This window comes from Halichoerus grypus, chromosome 1 (genome assembly GCF_964656455.1).
Source record: "Halichoerus grypus chromosome 1, mHalGry1.hap1.1, whole genome shotgun sequence".
In the NCBI taxonomy this organism is placed as follows: Eukaryota; Metazoa; Chordata; class Mammalia; order Carnivora; family Phocidae; genus Halichoerus; species Halichoerus grypus.
The window spans coordinates 12030259-12053614 of record NC_135712.1 but is presented as its reverse complement, the minus strand read 5'-3'; the positions used below and the strand labels follow the sequence as shown (position 1 = coordinate 12053614).

The following is a 23356-nucleotide window of genomic DNA, read 5'->3' as shown; positions in this document are numbered from 1 at the left end:
CACACTTGAGCCACCGCCTGAGCTTACAGAAGGCAGTGGCGACGTCTAGAGCTGGCGAGAGGGGCCTGCGCCTCCATCCCCCTGACCGAAAATAGAGAGCCCCGGCCGGAAGTCGGCAAGCGCAGCCTCCTAGCCCCCGACCCCCGCATCGCCGCGGCTGCTCCCCAGTCCCCTCCACCCGCACCGCTGCGGCTGCCACTGGCAAGTGACGGTGATGGTCCTGTTTGATCCTGAGGAAACCCTGAAATAAATGAATGCTTGAAAAAATTTTAAAGTGTCTATGGACTAAATCCACTGAGACTTGAAAATATACTCAAATGATTACGACAGTAAAGCCTTGTTAAGAAAAGGAAGGTACTGAGAACGGAGTAGATGCAAAAGTAATAACGTTATTTTGACATACCAAAAGACCAACAACTTTATCAGTAGAGTAGCGTGGCTTTTCCTGAAAGCAATTTTCTTCATGGAAAGAATTTTATAACAGGCAAATGTATAGAAACAAGCCAAAAAGAATTCCAGAATATTCCCTTTAGATGTTAATTATGGGATTTTCTTATCCATTTGTACAATAATTTTTCAAATACTTTTCAAAAACTTTAAATAACTTTGAGCGTCTTGACTCATAGCAGGAAAACTGAACAATTTGCTTTTATCTTCCTTGACTTTTCTGAACAATTCCCAAGGAAACTCTGGCTTCAAGTACTGGAAGGGGTTTATCCAACTGAGGTCTGAGAAAGAACAAAATTAAAATTGAACAACTTGCTTTTTTCTTCCTTGATTTTTCTGAACAACTTCCATTGAAACTTTCGCCTCATACAGTGGAATGGGTTCATCCAACTGAGGCCTGAGGAAGAATGAAATTATAAAGTTAGGTCAAGGTAAAGATGAGTAGAACAATAGGATGGTAGTTGACAATTGCTATAGTTCAATTCTATTATTTTTTTAAGATTTTATTTACTTATTTGAAGAGTGCAGGAGCAGGGGGAAGGGCAAACAGAGAAGGAAAAGGAGAAGCAGACTCCCCACTGAGCGGGGAGGCCGGCCTGGGACTCTATCCCAGGACCTGGAGATCATGACCTGAGCTGAAGTCAGATCCCCAACCGACTGAGCCACCCGGGCACCCCAATTCTATTATTTTAAATAATCCAAATAAACGTGTCCATTAGTATTTCCACTGTTAAAAGTGGTTAAGTTTTGATGGGGGAAATGCCTACTTTATCCACTCCCAGATCCAACTTAAAAAACCAAAACTGTACTTTTCCTTCTTCTGAAGCTATGGGTTATTTTATGTTACTTTGGGAAGGGTGATGAGAAAAGCAAAGGTTGTGTGGTGTGGTATGGAACGGATTAAGGAGAACTCATGAGCCACTTCTAACTTAGGGAATACTTATTGGTGTATCACAAGATACACTTTGAGAAATATTAAAGAGCAGCTCTTTATCCAAACAAAATAAAATATGGTGGCAATAGGTATGCTGTGAAAACTGAAACGGAAGTGGAAATGCTTGCCTTACCTCGAGAATAGAAAAAATAAACAATGATTTGGTTATTTAGCATACCTAAAGACTCCACTTGATAACTTCTCCATCACATCTTTTAAGATACGTAGCTGGAAAGATTATTAAGGTAGCAATGTAACAGAGAGAGAATTGAACAAAACCAGTCAGTAAATAGAAGATGTTAGGCAGGTCACCTATTTAAGTTCAGCACTCTCAGAAATTGAGAATTTAATTTACAAAAATTCTGTAAGCTGTGAAGTTTACCCTGAAAACAGGGAAATGGGGAACTGATGTGAGAGAAGTGGAAACATAATGGAGCCTACACTTCTAAGTTAGGACAAGTGGCAGAAGCAGTAAGCCTCATGCCTTGTACTAAGTGACGACTAGTGTTATCCCAACCGGGTAGGAGTGTAGTGGTGTCAGGTTTTCCTTTTAGCACTATGTATGGTATTTTTAGTTAAAAACAATGTTAGCACTTATATTTCTTATGTTAGGTGCACATTTATTTACTAAACTGGCTGCTCATTGGCTCAAAATTTGCGTGCAGAAAAGTTAACAAACTGTAATTTGTCACTATGAGAATCAAAAAATAAGTGTAAAATTAAGAAAAAAATGGAATCATTTAAAAATTGCAATGACAGTTTTAGGATTGAGAATCTATGGAATTGCTAGTACTAGAGAATGACATATGGCATATAATCACACAGTCGGAAGGAGGTCTGTGAAATCACAAGCAGCAGCCTGCTCACATGTGAACTGATTGAGGGGGGGTTTAGCACAAGTGAGGACTAGAGTCTGATTTGGGACTTGAAAATTCAGGACTTTAGAAAATGTAAATTAGAAAGTACGAACATAAGCCATTTTAAAGATTTTCTTAAAGAGGACCTAAAGAATTTCCCCCATATTGCAAATTCTCTTACTACTTCTGTTAAGTGAAAATGCCAACAGTAACTCTAAGAGTGTGTGTGTATGGAGGGAATTAAATAACACAGGCAAAGGAGCCAGCCTAGCTCCTGACATGTAAGATTCAAAACGTACTACCTAGTGTTACTCTTAACACATGGTGTTTGTTCTCTGCTGTTAACGTCCCATGAGATTCTTGATAATTACAATGTTAGTGGACAATTCAGTTGCTTAAAATTGCTTAAAATTGAAATTTAAAGAACTCTTCTAGAAAGTCAAAATTTAAGTCTATTTTCCAAATTTAAAGAAAAATATTTATTCAGAAATACGTTCAACTCACACATTCACTACATAGGGGATGTTCTGGTTCTGCAATGTAGTCTTTACATTGAAAGCTCTGAATTAATTCTGTCACTGCTCTTAGAGGAGGTGGGCCTTTATAAGTATGACGTGTATATAACTACACACATTTAACAAAAGCAAAGTATGATATTCAGTGGAGACAAACTTAAGGCTTGCAAGTTTCTTTCTTCGCACAGATATACTCTATTAAATAACAAGAACTTATGTTTTATCCAATATATTAAAATTTTTAGCAGGTGCAACTACCTTTAAAACAGTTATCTTAGAAAAAAAAAGTTTTATTCATAAGTTTGACCCTGCTCTAAAGAGGTTTGGACCATTCTTTTGGAACTGCTTTCACATTCTCAAGACAAGATTTCATTACTTTCACCAAAACTAGAATGATTTGGCTTCATTCGCCAGATTTTTTCTCTGAATGAATTCCATTAAAAAAAAAAATCAAACCCATCTTCATTTGATGAAGATTTTCTAGCACTGTTAATCTTAAAACAGCCCACAAACTCTTCAGTGCAGATAAGCATTCTGCAATGTCTTATGTAATAGCACCATCAGAGCTTAGATTAACGATGCAGCCTTTCAAGGGGATGTGTAATTTCCATAATGCCAAGTTGAAAATGAAATAAAATTTTACGTGTATCTTGTGGTTTATCTCCCATTCACAAACGAGCATGACTACCTGGATGATTCCTGTCCCACCACTTTTTAGCTGCATTCTGGAACATGTATTAACTTTTTTTATGCTTCAGTTTCTTCACCTGTGAGACAGGGATAATGATAGTACTTACACCTCATAGGGCTGTTTTAATGTTTAAATACATTAAAACCTACAAAAGCACTTGGAACACTGTTTGGCATGCTCAATGAAAGTTAGCTCTTATTATTATCAATTTTCATTATTAAAGAACTTAATGAGAGTACATGGTAAATTTCAAGCCAGAAACTCAGGTCAGTAGATAAAAAGGATATAAAGATATTTTCCTTGTTGCACATTTGACAAATTCCAAACTTCGTCATTAAGGAAAGCCACCGTTGCTCCCTTGAGGAAAAGGCAATGGCTATCTGGAGGATCCAACTTGGATAGAATGTACAGAGACTAATCAATGACTGTGAGTTTAATAGTAGACAGACGACTGGTAATCTTGAGCCAGAAAAACTTCTATGCAAATTAAATACCCAAATCACAAATAAACAGTATACAAACTTTAATAACAATATGTAAACTGTTAATGTTTTCTTTTCTAATTCATTGTCCAAAATGACAAAACAGCAAGGTCAGATGCAAGGCCTATGCAGAGATGATGGAGTGGTAGCCTGTGTGCATGCACGTGTGTGTATATGTGTGTGCATGAGTGTGTGCATGTGTATGAGAGTGAGATTTCTGGCTGCTACTTATCAGTTATCTTCATGAGGATGTCAGAAAATTAGTGAAGATTATTGATATATGAGGATTATGGTATTTGCATATCAACCATGATAAGAAAATTTGAATACTGTTGAGAAATGTAACTTTGGGAGACAATGTATATACACACATTTGTAGTAAATTCCAATGTGAATGGGAAATTGTCATAATTTTGTACAGAAATATTTTGCTAAGTATATATCAACAATATGTCAACAACAAGAAAAAAAAAATCTTACTGGAAATACTACTTAAAAATACAGAAGTCACTTCTTCCAAACCACTAAATAAAAGTTCAATGAACTTCTCTATTAGGCACTATTTCTACATTTTGGCCAACATGTATCTAAACTAAAAAAGAAAGCTACATTTCTTTAGAAACAGGTATAATTCAGAATTTATAATTTCTTCACATCTTGCCTCAAAAGACTTAGGCATTATTCTTTGTTAAGTACATCCTTTTGGTGTAACAGTAATGTTTTATTGTTTCTGATAATACCTGAAGGTTTTCTTCTGTTGTTACCCAATGGCCTCCAACACCAAGAAGTGTGATGATGTCATGTTTATGTGGTAGTAGTTGTAATTTTACAGCTGGTTCGTCATCTTTACTATATAATCTCACTTACAAGGGAATAGTTTAAAAAAAGAGAGAGAGAGAGAGACAAGAAATATATTTTATAGTAATCTGGCAAAAATTGATTCTTCAAACTAGTCTTTACTTTTTAATGTAGGAATGAGGAAGCATTTTTCTTAGAAAAAATAACACACAATGTATTCAGACACCTTAAAATGTACTTTTTGCATTAAAACTGGTCATAAAATTTACCCTAGATTCAATTGTTAGTGTAATAACAAGGACAAAAAGTTTATTTTCATTTGAAAACCAGGCAAGGTAACCTAACACATAACTAAGATTGATAGTTTTAATCATAATATTGATAGCTTAATTCGTTGGGAAAAGTTGACTTCTGATTAAGGAACTCATAGACTCAAGATAGTCATACACTGACATCATTATTGAAATGTACATTTGAAAAGTTAATGAAATACTCATTCACTTCCACTGAAAGATTTTTCTGTGTTAATTTTCATAGTTGATCTTAGCCGAAAGGCCAAGAAGTGATCTTCTGAGTTAATTTCAAGTCCTGAAAATACTGGTTAAAAAGAAACACATTAAGATGGTCACAGCACCATTCATAGGAATGATTCCCATCACAGAAGATATTTCTTAACAAAGTACGAATAGAATCCCTTTGCAGGCTTGTGAATCCTGTGCTTTCTGTGCAATGGCACAATCTAGCGGGGTACAGATTAGGTGTTAAATAGATACTGGTTAAATAACAAAAGGTCAAGGAAGGTAAAAATGGAACAAAATTCTGTGCTTTTTCCAAATAGAGATTGCAGAAGTCAGCCATCCAATAGAGGGCAGCCAGACACGGCAGAACTAAGCATCTGGCTGAGAGCTGACCGAATGTGTATCATCTGGGAACCTACTGAGAAGATGATGTTTGTTCATTTGTGTAGAAACACTTCAACTCCAATGCCTGTATCTTAAAGGCAAGCATGCTCTCTCTTCCAGACAGTGTTTACAGTGGGATTCAAGAAGCTCCAGTTTAAAGAGAAAAGTTAAAAACAAAACGTGACATCAATTTAATAAATATGTTAATAATTATTACCTGGTTTTATACACACACACACACACACATATATATATTTTTTTCTTTGAAATGCACCCATCACACTACAAAAATGACACATACTACTGATCTAGTAAAGTACCCACCTCCAGCATCTAGGACAATATCTACTCCCAGGCCTCCTGTTTCTTCTAAACAGCTTTCAGCAACATGGGCTTTCCCATTAGATACATCGATGACTCGGGCTGTAAAGGACAGGAAGTCAGGCAAGTGTATAGTTCTCTATGCGATCAACACAAACAAATCAGAGAAAAAGAAAAAGAAAAGCAAATAAATATCTGTTCTCTGAAACGTATGGAGTGGTTCAAACCATTACTGGATCCAAATTTTACTTTTTCTCTTCTAACCCAATAGTAGGTAAGGATCAATTTAAAGGAAGGGACTGGTATATTCAATAAAATAAAAATATTATTTTGTGGATGATGCATTCCAAGGCTGGTCTACTGAAAAAGAGGACTGTTTTCAGTAAAAGATATACAGTCAGAACAGAGAATCTGTGAACTACAGAGATACACATATATTAAGGCATAAATTGAAAGATTAAGCAAATTCTTAAGTATGTTTAGATTTAATAGAGTTTAGAGCTAAAACGTAAAAAATGTATTTGTTCGATATGGTACTTCTCTATTACAGACCGTTTTATCCCTTTTCAGTCATAGAAATCCCCCTGCTCCCTTCCCCACTTGCTCCCCCAAATGAAGAAAAGTCCTGAAGGTTAAGGAAAAAACATGATTATTTTGAGCAGTTAGTGAAAACTAAACTACTTTTAGAGTGTTATCTCAATAGAACAAGCCGATGAGATTAAAAAAAAAAAAAATCTCAGCATTTGAACTGGCAAATGAAGACTCATGTTTATAATTCATTTTCATAGCTTTAGCATCTTCTTGTAAAAGAGAATTCCTCTCAGCACAGCTCCGACTGGTGGTGTAGAGCGACAGTGATCTAAGATGTGGGGGGCGGGGGTGGGAGTGGGGAGGACACAAGGGAAAGGGGACTGCAGCACCTCGGAAGGGCAGGGTTAACCAATAAGAAACCTCTTCCTTCAACAATACTGTTCATGCTTTCCACGCTCCTCCATTCCATTTCCAATCTCTTCCTTTTTTTCCTTTCTCCAGTCCCTGCCTTAACCTTTCTTTCGTGTTTTGGTTATCTCTGCCAGAGGCATAAGGTAACAATGGACGTAACAGGGGCTTTAATGTTAGGCCTGGGTTCAAATCCCACTCCAATCTCATTGTAGCTCCTTGGACAGGCTGGTTACAGCCCCTAGATACTGCTCCATGGTTCGCTGACACAGGATTGCTGAGGACTTCAGGATAGATCATTCATACTAACACTCAATCAACCTGCCTCCCCTTACTGCCTGCCCCTCACTTACACTACGGCGCAGCCTCCTCTCTTCATCTGTTAGTTTCTCCATTCCTCTTTCTCCAATTCTTGGTCATTTTTTTCAGTCTGTTTTCTTTTTCCTTTCCACTTGTGTTGTTGTTCAGATAGGTTCAATCTTTTCATTTTTTGTTGTGCATTTATTAATTAAAAAAATTCCAGTATAGTTAACGTAGTGTTATACCCACCTATTTCCCCCCGCCCCAGTGACCATCAGTTTGTTCTCTACAGTTAAGAGTCTGTTTCTTGGGGCGCCTGGGTGGCTCAGTTGTTAAGCGTCTGCCTTCGGCTCAGGTCATGGTCCCAGGGTCCTGGGATCGAGCCCCGCATTGGGCTCCCTGCTCAGCGGGAAGCCTGCTTCTCCCTCTCCCACTCCCCCTGCTTGTGTTCCCTCTCTCGCTGTGTTTCTGTCAAATAAATAAAATCTTTAAAAAAAAAAAGTCTGTTTCTTGGTTTGTCTTTTTTTTCCTTTGTGCATTTGTTTCTTAAATTCCACATGAGTGAAATCATGTGGTATTTCTTTCTCTGACTTATTTTGCTTAGCTTTATACTCTCTAGCTCCATCCATGTTGTTGCAAATGGCAAGATTTCATTCTTTTTTATGGTTGAATAATACTCCATTGTATATATGTGCCACATCTTCTTTATCCATTCATCAGTTGATGGACATTTGGGCTCCTTCTGTTACTTGGCTATTGTAAATATTAATGCTGCAATAAACAAAGGGGTGCATGTATCCCTCTGAATTACTGTTTTATATTTTTTGGGTAAATACCCAGTAGTGTGATTACTCAATCATAGGGTAGTTCCATTTTTAACTTTTTGAGGAATCTCCATACTGTTTTCCACAGTGGCTGCATTCCCACCAATAGTGTATGAGGGTTCCTATTTCTCCACATCCTCTCCAACACTTGTTGCTTCTTGTCTTTTTTATTTTAGCCATATGACAGGTGTGAGAGGATATCTCACTGTAGTTTTGATTTGCATTTCCTTGATGATGAGTGATGTCGAGCATCTTTTCATGTGTCTGTTGGCCATCTGTATTTCTTCTTTGGAGAAATACCTGTTCATGTCTTCTACCCATTTTTAGTTGGATTATTTGTTTTCTGAGTGTTGAGTTGTATAAGTTCTTTATGTATTCTGGATACTAACCCTTTATCAGAGATGTCATTTGCAAGTATCTTCTCTTATTCAGTAGGCTGTCTTTTAGTTTTGTTGATTGTCTCCTCTGCTGTGCAGAAATTTTTTATTTTGATGTAGGCCCAATAGTTTATTTTTGCTTTTATTTCCCTTGCCTCAGGAGACACACCTAGAAAAAGTTGCTAGAGCTGATGTCAGAGAAATTACTGCCTATGCTCTCTTCTAGGATTTTTATAGCTTCAGGTCTCACATTTAGGTCCTTAGGTTCAATCTTTTCAAGAGCTCCCCAGTCTCCACCATATCCTGTTCATCATATATCTGACCTGTGTTTTTTAAGTGGATCATCTTCCTTCCTAGCATATCACAGAAAACAGACAACTTTAGAGGTATATCACTGAATAAAAGATGTTGAGAGACCTACAGAGTAATGCAAACATATATTGATTTATTGAATAAAACCAAAAAGGTAATAAAATAAAACCAAAGAGGTATTGTTAAACTATGTCAAAGTACAGCTAATTCAAACTTGGGTAAGTTGATGACAGCGGGGCAAAAAAGAAAAAACATTGAGAGATGTAGGTTTAAAAAGAATAAAAATTAAAACTATCACTTAGGTAAACTTGGACTTAGCATGGATACTAAGTGCATTTTAACAGTGACTTTCATTTGGGATTTTGCACTTTTACGAGTATAGTCTTTAAGGTGAAATCTCTTCAAAATTTTCTGTTGTAAAGTCTGTGTTGAGTAGTATTACCCACCTATAGAAGGCCTAAGTCTTTCGAGGCTTTGCTTGTCTTCGAGGCTACCTGCTGTTGAAATCACTTTGGCTCCTCTGTGGTGTGCTAACTGAATAGCTATCATACCAAGTGCCTGTGTAGAAAAAAATACACAATGCGTTCACAGATAGAAGGCAGAGGCCATGTCTAACTTGCTACTTTAGCATATTTTTAAATACTATCTGATAGAAAAGGAAAAAAAATATGGACAAGGTTGAGACATTTGACTGACTTTCTTCTTCAGAAGCGGTGGCAGAAAAGGTGTGTGTGCCACATGCTCTCACCCAGTCTGAGCATTGCACATAATTTCAAGATGGAGGGCCGCATTCAGAAACTTGGCCTCAGTAAGAGAAAAATGGGCTTTTAAGGGCCTTGTCAGCATGATGTTCTAAGCTAATTTCACGTACATGTATGAGTCTAGCTATCTCTTTTTAAAGATCAAAGCACTCTCAAAAGCTCCATCCTTCTGCTGACCTGAGGGGTAAATTTGGGAAACACTTCTATCGTGATGCTGGATATCAGGTTGAAGCCAATGCCAAAGACAGTTCTGCCTTTTTTGCAAAGAAAAACAGGGGATAAAAGCATTTTCATCAACAGCCAGATAGAAAATAAAGGTACAAAAATTCACCCCAAGTTTTTTAACATTTTTAGATTATAATCTATTTTTACATATTTTTAGTGTCTTGAACTATTTTTTTGCTGATACATGTAATGTGTTGACAACAGCACATTTTTAATCTTATGTGACCTGTCTATAAATGTACATCTTATCAATGTAGGTGTAAGTGTGAGGGATACACAAAATTGGTAGGGAGTTTTGGGGCATTGCCTCAAAGATTTCATGAGCTATTTCAGGCTTTGTGTATCAGGCATAAAAACACGGCTTGTCTGCTTTTTTAATGTACTAGCAGATTCAAAGTAATAGAAACTAAATACACTTATGTCTAATTTTTATCTCCTATTAATAAAAGCTGCCCATTTTATATTTTAACAAAATGGGCAGTGAACAAGCTATTGGTAAAGAATTACATTAGCAAATGGATGGCCTATTTCCTAAGTTTACTGGATTTTGATCCGTGTCTTAGCAGCACTATTAGCACCTACACTTGCTCCATCCATGATCAGGACTGATTTTCCAGGAGAGAGATGAGAAAGATAATGCAGAGCTGTATAGGCTCGTACTCCATCCCGAATGGTTCCAGAGGCTTCGGTCCATGTAACTTTTTCTGGTTTGTGAACTGTCACAAAGAACAAGAGGGAGCAACCAATTAGCAAGTCCTGTTAGTCCTGCCTCCTGGATCTGTCTCTCTCACCGTCTCTGCTCCCACCGTGGCCCTGGTCCAAGCCACTACTCCTATTACATCTTTCGCCTATATTTTGGTTTCCCTAGTTCCATTCTCGCCCACGCATAATGCACCCTCAGCATAGGAGCCGGCTGCGTGTGTGCATTTTTTAAACTTTATACTGTGAAATAAAGCACATGCAGAAAAGTACATGGAACATAAGTACAGATGGGTGGATAAATACAAAGCAAATAGACAAGTAATCTCCATCCTGGTCAAGACGGAGAGCGCACGGCCCACACCCCCCCAGCCTCGTCTCTGCCACCAGAGGTCGCCACCACGCTAACTTCAGTTCCTGTTCACCTTCATCGTTTATGACCCACGGATGCATTCCTAAACAATGTAATTGAGTTTTGCCTGTTTTGGAACTTTATCTAAATGGAGTCATACCATATGCACTCTTTTCTATCTTGCTTTTTTTCCTTCAACATTGTTTTTAAGACACACCCGTTTTTGGAAACGTGACTGTAGTGCTTTCCTTTTTCAGGTGTTTCATGGCATTCCACTATGTGAGAACACTTCCGTTTGGTGAGGCACTCTCCAGTTGAGGAGGATGGGTGTTGTGTTCAGTTTGTGGCAGTTATAAACAATGCTGCTAAAAATGCTCTCTTATATATGAAAGATGGTGTTATGCTGTCACATAGGTTTTCTCTAGGACAGTACTTGTGAATGGAAATCCCAGGTCGCAGGTATGCAACCTTTGACTTGACTACATGTTCCCGAAGTGGCTGTCTGAATTCACTCTCCCATAGCTGTGTAACAGAGCTCCTTTTACTGTGAACATCCTTGTCAACCCCTGGCACGATTATACATTCTTATCAATCATTTGGGTGTGTAATGGTTTCTTACTATGATTTTAACTCGCTTTTCCCTCACGACTGCTAATGTTGAGCACCTTTCTGTGTTTGCTGGCCATCTGGAATTCCTTTTGTGAAATGAATGTTCAAGTCTTTATCAATTTTTCTGTTGTCTTTTTCTTATTGATTTATAGGAATTAAAAAATATATTCTAGATGAATTACTTGTTTATGTGTTATATATATTATTTTCAACTTTATGTCATCTCTTTTCAATCTCTCTAATGGTGTTTTTTGAAAACGGAAGTCTTGGAATGATCTTTCTTTACGTAGGTGCCATGCCCCGGATGGAGCCCAATGCGGGGTTTGAACTTACGTCCCTGAGATCGAGACCTGAGTTGAGATCAAGAGTCGGACATTTAATCGACGGAGCCACCCAGGTGCCCCCAGAATGATCTTTAAAAACATATATAAACATGCTAACACTTCTCTGTTTAAGGTTCAATGGCGGGGCGCCTGGGTGTCCCAGTCGACTGTCTGACTCTTGATGTTGGCTCAGTTCATCAATGGCTTTCCACTGCACTTGAAACAAAATGCAAACTCCTAATATAGCTTAAAGAGCTCTATCTGACCATTAAGCTATTCCTTAATACGTTTAATTCTTTAATTTTTAGGTTTTTATTTTGTACACCAAATGTGATTTTTTTCCCAGTAAAAGCGATCCTTTCTCGTTTTACCTAAAACCAACTTTATAACACTTTCGTAGTCTTGACCAGCTCTTTCAAATATTTTCCCTCTGAAGCTGAGACGGTGCAGCACAGTCGTTGCACATACCAACTAACTAGCGCCATCTAGAGGGGGAGAGAGCTCCCATGCACAGATGGTGAAAAGGTTCAGACAAGCAAGGCCTTTAAAATAGAGCACCAGGTGATCACTCACACATGGTACTTTATTCCTTACCAAATTCTTTAAGATACCTCTTCTCCCAATTTTCTTGATTATAAAATGCAGCTCAGGGTAATCAGTCTGGGGTCACATAGCTAATAAATTTGAATGTCTGATTCTAAAGCACATCTACTCTAGCAGTGCACACTCAAGTTACCTACAGTTTACTTATATTTTGGCGGAAACATCTTCCGTTGTAAGAATTGGGACTACCTATATTTTCATTAAGAAATCAACACGTAGGGGCGCCCGGGTGGCACAGTTGGTTAAGCGTCCAACTCTTGGTTTCGGCTCAGGTGGTGATCTTGGGGTCGTGAGATCGAGGCCTGCATTTGGGTCCATGCTCAGCAGAGTCTGCTTCAGGATTTTCTTGTTCCCTCTGCCCCTCCCCCCTCTCTAAAATAAATCAATCAATCTTAAAAAGAAAAGAAAAAAAACAAACATATAGTCCTTTAAAAAAAGCTAAAAGTAGTAAAACTACATTTAGATATCAAAGGTTCTAACACTGCATGGTAACATGTGGTTTAATGTTGAGATCCCTGCTTTTATGTTAGGTGGTCAACAAGTGTTTATTATGTTATAAAAAACTAAAAATATAAATAAAAGGGCCGGTAGGGATCATAATAACAGCATATCAAACCCAAGAATTAGAATTTTAATTCTTTCTACCTTAGGTTCAAAAAAATAATGCTGAAATGTGTATGAAATTTTGAATGAAAAAATTATTTTTATGTTTGACCTAAATGGCTTAAGAACTGAAAGCACAAAAGAACCAATTTACTCAACTTCTTAACTTTATCTTTAATATACTGTAGCAGGATTAATAAGACATTTTTGGGGAAGTTGTCTGGAACCTAATTCTTTGGTTTGGTAAAAGAACAGACTTATCTGAAGGTGACTGAGTGTTCAATTTTCATTTAAAAAAAATCACTGAAGAATTAATAAATTAAATAAACTAAAATATAGTTGTGCTAAACTGAATATTTCCTTCTGCAAATCTTCAGGGAACATACTGAAATCATTTCCTCATTTACAAAATGCTGGAGCTGCAACAGAGGCTATCTAGTTTGAATGTGCCCAGTGTCTTGCCCAAAGGCAAGTGGTCACAGTAAGTGGCCATTCTTCAAGTTCCTCTTTTAAAGAAACATTTTACGGTATTTTTTTTTTCTCAAGGAGTATCTGGAATTGTTTTCTTTCTATATGTTAATGGATTTTGGACTACAATCCTCCTGATTTGTAGGAAAATAAAAAGTCATTTGTGTGGTTTGCTTGTCTTAGCTTAACCTTTATAGCTAGGAAACTGATGTTCCAATTTGCTTTTTTCCTTCTGGTCCAATTCATAAATCTCCAGTATTCAGTAACACCTGAAAGAATGGGTCTTTTTTGTTGGGTTGTAGGGTAGCTCTTTTTTCAACTTTTTTTTTTTTTTTTAAGATTTTATTTATTTATTTGAGAGAAAGAGAGCACAAGTGGGCAGGTGGAGGGGCAGAGGGAGAGGGAGAAGCAGGCTCGCCACTGAGCAGGGAGCCCAACACAGGGCTCAGTCCCAGGACTCTGAGATCATGACCTGAGCTGAAGGCAGACGCTTAGCCAGCTGAGCCACCTAGGTGCCCCTATTTTCAACATTTTAAGGAATCTCCATGTTTTCCAGAGTGGCTGTACCAGCTTGCATTCCCACCATCCTTGCCAACATCTGTCTCTACATCCTTGCCAACATCTGTCGTTTCCTGACTTGTTAATTTTAGCCATTCTGACTGGTGTGACGTGGTATCTCAGTGTGGTTTTGATTTGTATTTCTCTGATGCCGAGTGATGTTGAGTATTTTTTCATGTGTCTGTTGGCCATTTGTATGTCTTCTCTGGAGAAATGTCTGTTTATACCTTCTGCCCATTTCTTGATGGGATTATTTGTTCTTTGGGTGTTGAGTTTGATAAGTTCTTTATAGGTATATACCCCAAAGATACAAATGTAGTGATCCCAAAGGGGTACCTGCACCCCAATGTTTACAGCAGCAATGTCTACAATAGCCAAACTATGGAAAGAGCCCAGATGTCCACTGACAGATGAATGGATAAAGAAGATGTGGTATATATATACACAATGGAATACTATTCAGCAATCAAAAAATGAAATTTTGCCATTTTCAACAATGTGGATGGAACTAGAGGGTATTATGCTAAGCAAAATAAGTCAATCAGGGAAAGACAATTATCATGTGATCTCACTCATATGTGGAATTTAAGAAACAAAATAGGATCATAGGGGAAGGGAGGGAAAAATAAAACAAGACGAAATCAGAGAAGGAGACAAACCATAAGAGACTCTTAATCATAGGAAACAAATTGAGGGTTGCTGGCAGGGAGGGGAGGGGACGTAGGGTAACTGGGTGATGGACATTAAGGAGGGCATGTGATGTACTGAGCACTGGGTATTATATAAGACTGATGAATCACTGAACTCTTCCTCTGAAACTAATAATAATCATATGTTAATTAATTGAATTTAAATGTTAAAAAAAGAAAAACAAACTTATTCCAAAGCTACCGTAATCAAGGCCATTTTGACTGGCATAAAAATAGATATATAGATCAGTCGAATAGGATTGAGTCCAAAAATAAATCTATACATCTATGGTCAGTTGATTTTGTTTTTTTTTGTTTTTAAGATTTTATTTATTTATTTGACAGAGAGACAGAGAGCACAAGCAGGCCGAGTGACAGGCAGAGGGAGGGAGAAGCAGGTTCTCGCCAAGCAGGGAGCCTGATGCGGGGCTCGATCCCAGGACCCTGGGATCATGACCTGAGCCGGAGGCAGTTGCTTAACCAACTGAGCCGCCCAGGCATCCCTGGTCAGTGATTTTGAACAACAGTGTTAAAACAATTCAGTGTGTATAGAAGAGTCTTTTCAACAAATGTTTCTGGGACACTAGATATCTACATGCAAAAAAAGAACAAAGTTAGACCTTTATTTCATACCATACACAAAAATTAACTCAAAGTGGATCACAGAAGTAAACGTAAGAGCTAAATATATAAAATTCTTAGAAGAAATCATAGGTGTAAATATTTGGAAACTCAGCTTAGGCAATGGGTTCTTAGAAATAATACTAAAAGCACAACGGGCAAAAGAAAATATGAATAACCTGGATTCCACCAATATTTTAAAAACGGCTTTAAAGGACACCATAAGAAAATGAAATGGCAACCTTTAGAATGGTAGAAAATATTTACAGTCATTATAACTGAAAAGCAACTTCTATCTAGAATATATAAGGAACTCTTACAATTTACCAATAAAAAAGAAAACCCAATTTAAAAACTGGGCACAGGATCTGAATAGAAATTTCTCCAAAGAAGATATTCAAATGTCCAATAAGTATGAAAATTTTTCAGCATCATTAGTCATTAGGGAAATACAAATCAAAACCACAACACGATATCACTTCTAGCATACTTAAAATTAAAAAGGCAGAAAAATAACAAGTGGTAGTGAGGATGAGGAGCAATTGGGACCCTCATTCATTGTTAGTGGAATTATAAAATGTTGCAGCCATTTTGAAAATGGTTTGTCAGGTTCTCAAACTATTAAATGTAGAGTTATTATATGATTCAATAATTCTATTCCTAGGTCTATACCCAAGAGAAATGAAAACATATATCCACACAAAAATTTATACACAAATGTTCCGATTAGCATTATTCATAATAGCCAAAAAAAGTGGAAACAACCTTGCTATTTAATCATAGATGAATGGATAAACAAAATGTGGTATGCTCATACAATAGAGTATTATTCAACCATTGAAAGGAATGAAATATAGATAGATGCTACACAATGCATGAACTTTGAAAACATGACCTAAATGAATTAAGACAATTACAAAAGAACACATGTTACAAGATTAATGTATATGAAATGTCCAGAATAAGCAAATCAATAGAAAGTATATTCATTTTGAGAAGTTGGGAGGGAAAATGGAGAATAATTGTCAGTGGGAATGGAAGTTCTTTTTGGAGTGATGAAATGTTCTAAAATTAGTGATAAGAGTCAATCAACTTTGTGAATATACTAAAACTGACTGAATTGTGTGGTTTACAAAGGTGAGCTCTGTGGTATGTAAATTATATCTCAATGAAGCTGAGGTATTTATTTTATTAAATAAATGTGTATAAATATAAATACATGATGGAAATATGTATAAATCATGCCAAATCTTGGAGGAAAAAAAGAGAGAAAAGAAGAATGGGCCTTTTTTTGTTGTTTTGTTGTTTTTATTGTTTTTTCAATAGTTAACTTTCTACAACAATTTAGTTTAGGGGACTTAGTCACAACTCAAGCCTGGGAATCCAAATGAAAGGTTTTAATTGACTCCATAGTTGTAAGGTTCTCAAAAGAATAGGTGAAATAAGGCTCAAGGAAATTCTGGGGTCAAAAATAGTATAGTTGCGTGTAAAAAAGCCAGTGGTAGTCCTCAATTTTCAAACTGTATATATAATATCAAAACAGCTATGGATAAAAGACTTTTATAGCATTGTATTTGAAAATGAGCTTTATCTTTCAAAAGAAGACACATACTTGGCTCTGTATCTAGGTTTAATATACACAGGCCTCAGATTTCCAGAAAAATGCCTTTTGAAATTAATTTTAAGTAAACTCTAGCCCCAACATGGGCCTCAAACTCATTACCCCAAGATCAAGAGTTGCATGCTCTACCGACTGAGCCAGCCAGACGCCCCTGAAATTAATTTTTAATAGGATAATATAGTATTACTTGGGAATATTAGACATAGTCATTAAGTTAAATAAAACTATTTACAGTTTGCAATTTTAGAAATAAAATGCCACAGATTTGCTAGCCTAGTTCAAATTACTGTATAGACTCAAATGTATAACTTAACTATTTTTAATAGTCCAAAATCCAATTTGGTTTTCTGTTACCACAAAATCTGATTAGGGATTGTATCATTTAAGAATAAACTCAGGAAAAATTTTATTTTATTTTATTTTATTAAAGATTTTATTTATTTGACAGAGACAGACACAGCGAGAGAGGGAACACAAGCAGGGGGAGTGGGAGAGGGAGAAGTAGGCTTCCCGCAGAGCAGGGAGCCCGATGCGGGGCTCGATCCCAGGACCCTGGGGTCATGACCTGAGCCGAAGGCAGACGCTTAATGACTGAGCCACCCAGGCGCCCCTCAGGAAAAATTTTAATGAAACAGTTCAAGAATACAAAAAAGTACCTGTTGACCTATTGATAAGGTATGAAGAATAACATCAATCCTAGCATAAGAAACAGCTGACTAGTACCACCACCAGAGTCCTGTGGATCCACTCTGATCACATCCTCTTCTTCTGCCCCTCAAAGGTAAGCCTACACCTGACTTTTCATCCCTGTTCTCTTTATATCCTTAAATAAGATATGCTTAATTTTGTATGTTTTTGAACTTTATAGAAATACATGGTATCACATTGTATTCTGCAGCTTGCTTTCTTTACTCAATAGTTTATGAGATTCGTCCATCTTGATATGTTTGGCTGTTATTTATTGATTTTCACTGCCAGTTGAATTACAATCTAGGAATGTCTTTAGTTATCCATTTTCCTGGTGAAGAACATTTATTTAGGTTGTTTCCATTATTATTCCACAGTTATAAACCATGGTATTAGGAACTCTTGTGCTTATCTACTGGTCCACATTGAGTTTATGGGAAGTACAAAATTACCAGTAGAATTATTAGGTCTGGGGTATATACATCATTACCTTTATTTAGATAATGCTAAATTATCTTTTTATTTTTTTAAGATTTTATTTATTTATCTTTTTAAAAAAAAGATTTATTTATTTATTTATTTGACAGAAAGAGACACAGCAAGAGAGGGAACACAAGCAGGGGGAGTGGAAGAGGGAGAAGCAGGCTTCCTGCTGAGCAGGGAGCCTGATGCAGGATTCAATCCCAGGACCCTGGGATCATGACCTGAGCTGAAGGCAGATGCTTAATGAATGAAACACCCAGGTGCCCCTATTTATTTATCTTTAAGTAATCTCTACACCCAACCTGGGGCTCGAACTTACAATCCTGAGATCAAGAGTCAAATGCTGTATGGACTGAGCCAACCAGGTGCCCCCTTTTCTAAAGCATTTGTATCAATTTACACTCCTGGTGCATAAAAGGTTCCATTGCTTCACATCCTTGCCGACACTTGGGATGGTTAGACTTTATAAAATTTTGTCAATCATGTGGATGCTTAACAGTATCCTGAAGTGGTTTTAATTTGCCTTTCCCTGATTACTAAGGAGATGCAGCATCTTTTCACTATGGTTTCCTAAAGTGTGTGTGTGTGTGTTTATTTTATTTTAAATAGTCAAGAAGTGAATTACTGTAGGAAAAATTAAAAAAATAATATTTCAGTTAAACTAAACTGGTCAAAATATACTAGCAATAGAAACCAAAGACAAGGGCGCCTGGGTGGCTCAGTTGGTTAAGCGACTGCCTTCGGCTCGGGTCATGATCCTGGAGTCCCTGGATCGAGTCCCGCATCGGGCTCCCTGCTCGGCAGGGAGTCTGCTTCTCCCTCTGACCCTCCCCCCTCTCATGTGCTCTCTCTCATTCTCTCTCTCTCAAATAAATAAATAAAAAAAATCTTGAAAAAAAAAAAAAAAAAAAAAAGAAACCAAAGACAAGTGTTCTTGACTCTTTCCTGTCTCAGACTCTACACATTTTATCTAGATTTTATATTTTTAGTTTCAACTAATAACCAAGAATAAGAAGTAAAAAAGAAAATTCTCCACCTGAAACTAATGTAACATTGTATGCCAACTATCCTTCAATTTTAAAAAAATTCTATTAGGGATATGATCTCAGAGCCAAGAAAGAAACCACTTTTTAAACCTCTTACCACTTCAGTATAAGTGAAACTTAAAGGTCTATATGCTGTTTGGTCTGAATATTAATTTTATGGATACTAAATATAAGCTAGCAGTGTTCAGGTGACCAGCCAACAGTTATTTATTACATAAGGTAGATGCAAAAACATTGCGATGTTACTAAACACCACACACATCAATGATGCAAGACTTACATGAGCTGCAAAAGACTGGCACGTACCCAAGTAATGCTCGTGCACTCTAACAACTTCACAAAGTCCAGGGTCTTCAGAATCCAGGGGCAGAATTCCTGGAAATTAACAGGAGAAACTTAAGAGAAACAATCCCATAATGAATTCATTCCTAATGAGATGTCGGTAAGTATTGGTCTACATTTTGTTCACTAGAGTTTTGAGGAGGATTGCAGTAATTACTAGTGTGGGGAACGGAGAGACCTCAGAAGTATGGAAGGGAAGTGGACTGTTCATTTTCTGTCATGAATGCTCTATCGCCTGTATTGTATTTCTTTTTCTCCCTCTTCTGTCACTTCTCAGTGATGGTAAAGATGGTGTCCAATGTAGAGAGTCAAGTCAGAGTCTTGGGGGCACCTGGGCTCCTCAGTAAATTGTCCCTGATGCACAGCTACCTTCCCACAGTTTGGTTCTATAAGATGTTTCCAGTAAAATCCCATTTTCCTCTATGCTGGTCTGATTTTATTTTCGGTCTCTTGAGTAACACAGTGTCATTGACTTCTTGGATGAATAAAAAAGAAAGAAATAATAAATTCCCCCCAAAAAACACATGAGTCGAAGGCAATCCCATAAAAAACTGGTGAAAACCTTCTTACAAATCTGTTCTTAATGACTTCAAGTATTCCACAAAGTTAAATATTTTCTAAATTTAAGTGAGTATCTTCCTATGAGTATTTTCCATATAGAAATGGTAATTTTCAAGACTACTACTAAAGTCATATTTTATGTTCGTGTGACTGTTTAGGATATGATAGTATAAGTATATGTATTTGCAGAATAGTATTCACTATGGATTTTTAAAATAACCAATAAACTAAGGGTTTCCAGTAAACTTTTGGTTTTATGAGTGTAGTGAGGGAACAGCTCCGTGAAATGCAAGCTGGATACGGAGAGCGGAGACTCCACATAGCCAAGTCAGTCGGTGGTCTTCAAGCAGGTGACCTGTGACTGTGTTTTCCAGAATCTGCAGTCTAGTCAGAGACTGGGGTCCTGTCAGGAAAGGGCTGCACCAACCACAGTAACAACTATGGTCATCCTTCTATCTATGAAAGTTTTAAATATTCTGCTATTGAGATTAAACTCCCAATTTTCTTCATCAGTGGATATTTGTGAGCAAATTTTAAAAATCAGGATACATGTATCCTATACAAAGCATACAATAATACAATAAACATTAATAGTTGTCTTAGAAAAAGAAGAGATGACAGTAAAACGGATTACTTGCAATAGGATTGTAAATCATAACTTACCGACGACTTCATCATCTGGTTGAAAGAACGATACCTTGCTTCCAACTTAAAGAGGGGAGAAAATTAACAATTTGTATTGTGAGGTTATCAAATACCACCCTTACTTAACTATTAAAATAAATCCATGGGTTTATAAAAAAAGTCACTAACTCAGAGAAAAGGCCAAGAACTTTTAGGATGTTTTGATGGTCAATAATAAAGACTGTAGGACACTTCAAATCTGGATTCTGCACACAATTCTCCAGAAAATCTGGGCCATGTGGCTGTTGACACCACAGAGGAGTATGTCTATTTAGCTAGGAATGAAAGAATAAAGGAAAATAATCCACTCTGCAGCTCTTATGATAATTACACTGCTTTCCACCCCTCCTGTGGCGAGCCCAATCTCCTATCATTATTTTAGGTACAGAATCTCAGACATACAATGGCAGATTCTGGTATGAGTCATGCATAGAATTACTTTGATTTGAGATTATTAGAAATAAATTCAGACCGGTGTCAAGATCTTGGAACTAGACAGAAATGATAGTTACATTTTCTCTGCACACACAGAGAAAGAGCCTCTACCATCAGCCAATTCTTTAGAATATTTTTGTTTAAATAGTAACAAGAAGAAAGGAAAGGAAAAACCCAAACATTGCTGAATGCCTACTTGCAGTATCACATTTGATCTTCATCACATTTAACCCATGACGTAGGTATTATTATTCCTAGTTAACAGACAATGAAACTAAGGTAACACAATAAGGAAGAAGGAAGCTGTGAATCTGGAAGTGGCCTCTTTGGCTGGCGATGGGCAAGATGGTTCCAGAGCTTGTTGGTACTCTGTAAGCAACTCTAAGTTTGATATTCCTACTTTCAAATCTTCTTTTCACAGTTTGCTCTTTCTTGGGATCCCTCCTGCGCCATCATCCCCCAATATTTTTGGCTTCTGATGCACTGTACTTTTCCTTTTCCCTTCAGCTGTTGATCCCGGTCTTCCTGGGATCATTCTGATCCTTTTCAGTTGGCTACCTTCACACTCCTTTCAGTTGTCCTCCAAAGAGTGGCCTCCTCCATTTCTACTCTCTCCCTGAGTGGGCTCATCAACTCTGATTTCAAATACAAATGACATGCGGACAACTCTCAAATATATACATTTCTAGCAGGAACTCTCTTACCTTTGAGTTTAAACTCACACAATTGCTTGATAGACGTCTCCAGTGAGATGTCACTTAAGTACCTTGAACTCAACAAGTATAAATCTAAACTCACCATCTTCCTCCGAATCAGATCCTTTTCCCTTCTCAAATAGTGGCACCAATTCATATCTTAACCAGAATCGGGTAAATCACTCCTGGCTCTTAAACCTGCTTTTATTCTCCTGTTCGTTAATTATTCAGTCCTGCTGACTTTACTTCCCCAGTATTTCCTCCACACACACCTCTGCCATCACTATCTAGGTTATGGACTTTGTCATCTCTTGCCTGTTAGTCTATGACTCAACCAGTCCTCTTGCCTACAGCCTCAAAAGTACCCTTCATATGGCCACACCAATAATCTTCCCTAAAACACAATATGACATATGAGGCTCATATGGCTCTGGCCCTTGTCTACCCTCCTGCCTCATATTTTGGAGGTAAGGAATCAGTGTTCATATTATTAAAATATTTTGTTTGTTACCTTTTATTCTGCTATTTTTAAAGGAGAATTTTCTTGTCAAAATGTTTCTCTGCTGTCAAGTATCTTGCCCCTGACTCCTGCCCAGAACCTTCCTTTTGCTCTGGCAACACCAAACTCTGTAATTCTTATAATATATCACATTATTACTTGCTCCTGTCTTTGTTCATGATATCCTCTGTGCTGAGTATGATTCTCCTCCTTAGTGTCTGGTTAATGTACCCAAGAAGTCTTTCCTGTTTCTTCTGGCCGGGCTGGGTAGCTCTTTTCTGAGCTTTCATAATTATCTGCTCATGTGGATGTATCTGTCTTTCCCCTAGATAGTAAATTCATTGAGGGCAGGGACTCTTGTCTCATTTAATATTCCAAGCACTTAGCAAATGCTCACTAAATGTGGTATAAATGAATGAATGAATTAAATGACAGGACAATGATCATGTTCTGGAGATTAGAATCCTTATTTTTATTTTCCTACAGTCTGAGCAGAAGAAAGAAGAAATGAAATTAAGAGTCAAATATATTACAGATTAAAATCACAGGTAAAACTCAGTCTAACTTATATTACATACTCATTCATTCACATACGCAGAAAGAGCAAACGTACTGATTGATCATGAACTACCTATTAGCAATGAATATGAAAAGTAGGTCTATTTAGAAACAAATTATCTCAAATACTTAGGATTACTGTCTTGCAAGTTAAGACCACTATTTACTAAATAAAACTTATAAATTTTTTTTTGATTTAAGGCAATCATAAAATCTTTACTGCTTATTTCTCTCCAGAACCCATTTTTGCATGAGCAGACTGCTTTTAAATGCTCAATTTTAGGCAAACTTAAAAAACTGAATGTGAATGTAGTTACTATTATATATTTTGGCCCAAAGCCAACCTACACAAGTAATTTATGGTTTGTAAACATTATAAAAAGAACAACATTGGTCATTCCATTGAATATGATTATTCATGGATTTAAACATATAATCCCCAAATATTTATTAAACTCTAATAAGCTTCTTTTTTAATTATAAAACACCAATTAAAAAATACATAAATAAAAATTAAAAAAATACCAATTAAGTT

The 23356-nt window shown here is 37.0% G+C and overlaps 1 protein-coding gene across 8 annotated transcripts in view; it reads right to left on the bottom strand.

The window, feature by feature from the left end:
* Positions 1–368: 368 nt before the first annotated feature.
* CRYZL1 (crystallin zeta like 1) overlaps positions 369–23356 on the bottom strand; it is a 38032-nt gene continuing 15044 nt past the window's right edge. For 5 of the 8 annotated variants that reach the window (XM_036087498.2, XM_036087503.2, XM_036087502.2 and 2 more), the window contains 9 exons: positions 20614–20658; positions 19354–19422; positions 10268–10401; positions 9146–9257; positions 5951–6049; positions 4667–4788; positions 3732–3837; positions 1560–1605; positions 369–844 (listed from right to left, as the gene is read on the bottom strand). In XM_036087498.2, coding sequence (XP_035943391.1) covers positions 745–844; positions 1560–1605; positions 3732–3837; positions 4667–4788; positions 5951–6049; positions 9146–9257; positions 10268–10401; positions 19354–19422; positions 20614–20658 — 833 coding nt within the window. In that variant the 3' untranslated portion in view covers positions 369–744. Of the gene's footprint in view, positions 845–1559; positions 1610–3731; positions 3838–4666; positions 4789–5950; positions 6050–9145; positions 9258–10267; positions 10402–19353; positions 19423–20613; positions 20659–23356 lie in introns of all 8 variants that reach the window. The other 3 variants (XM_036087504.2, XM_078077613.1, XM_078077640.1) reach the window with 2 other exon arrangements.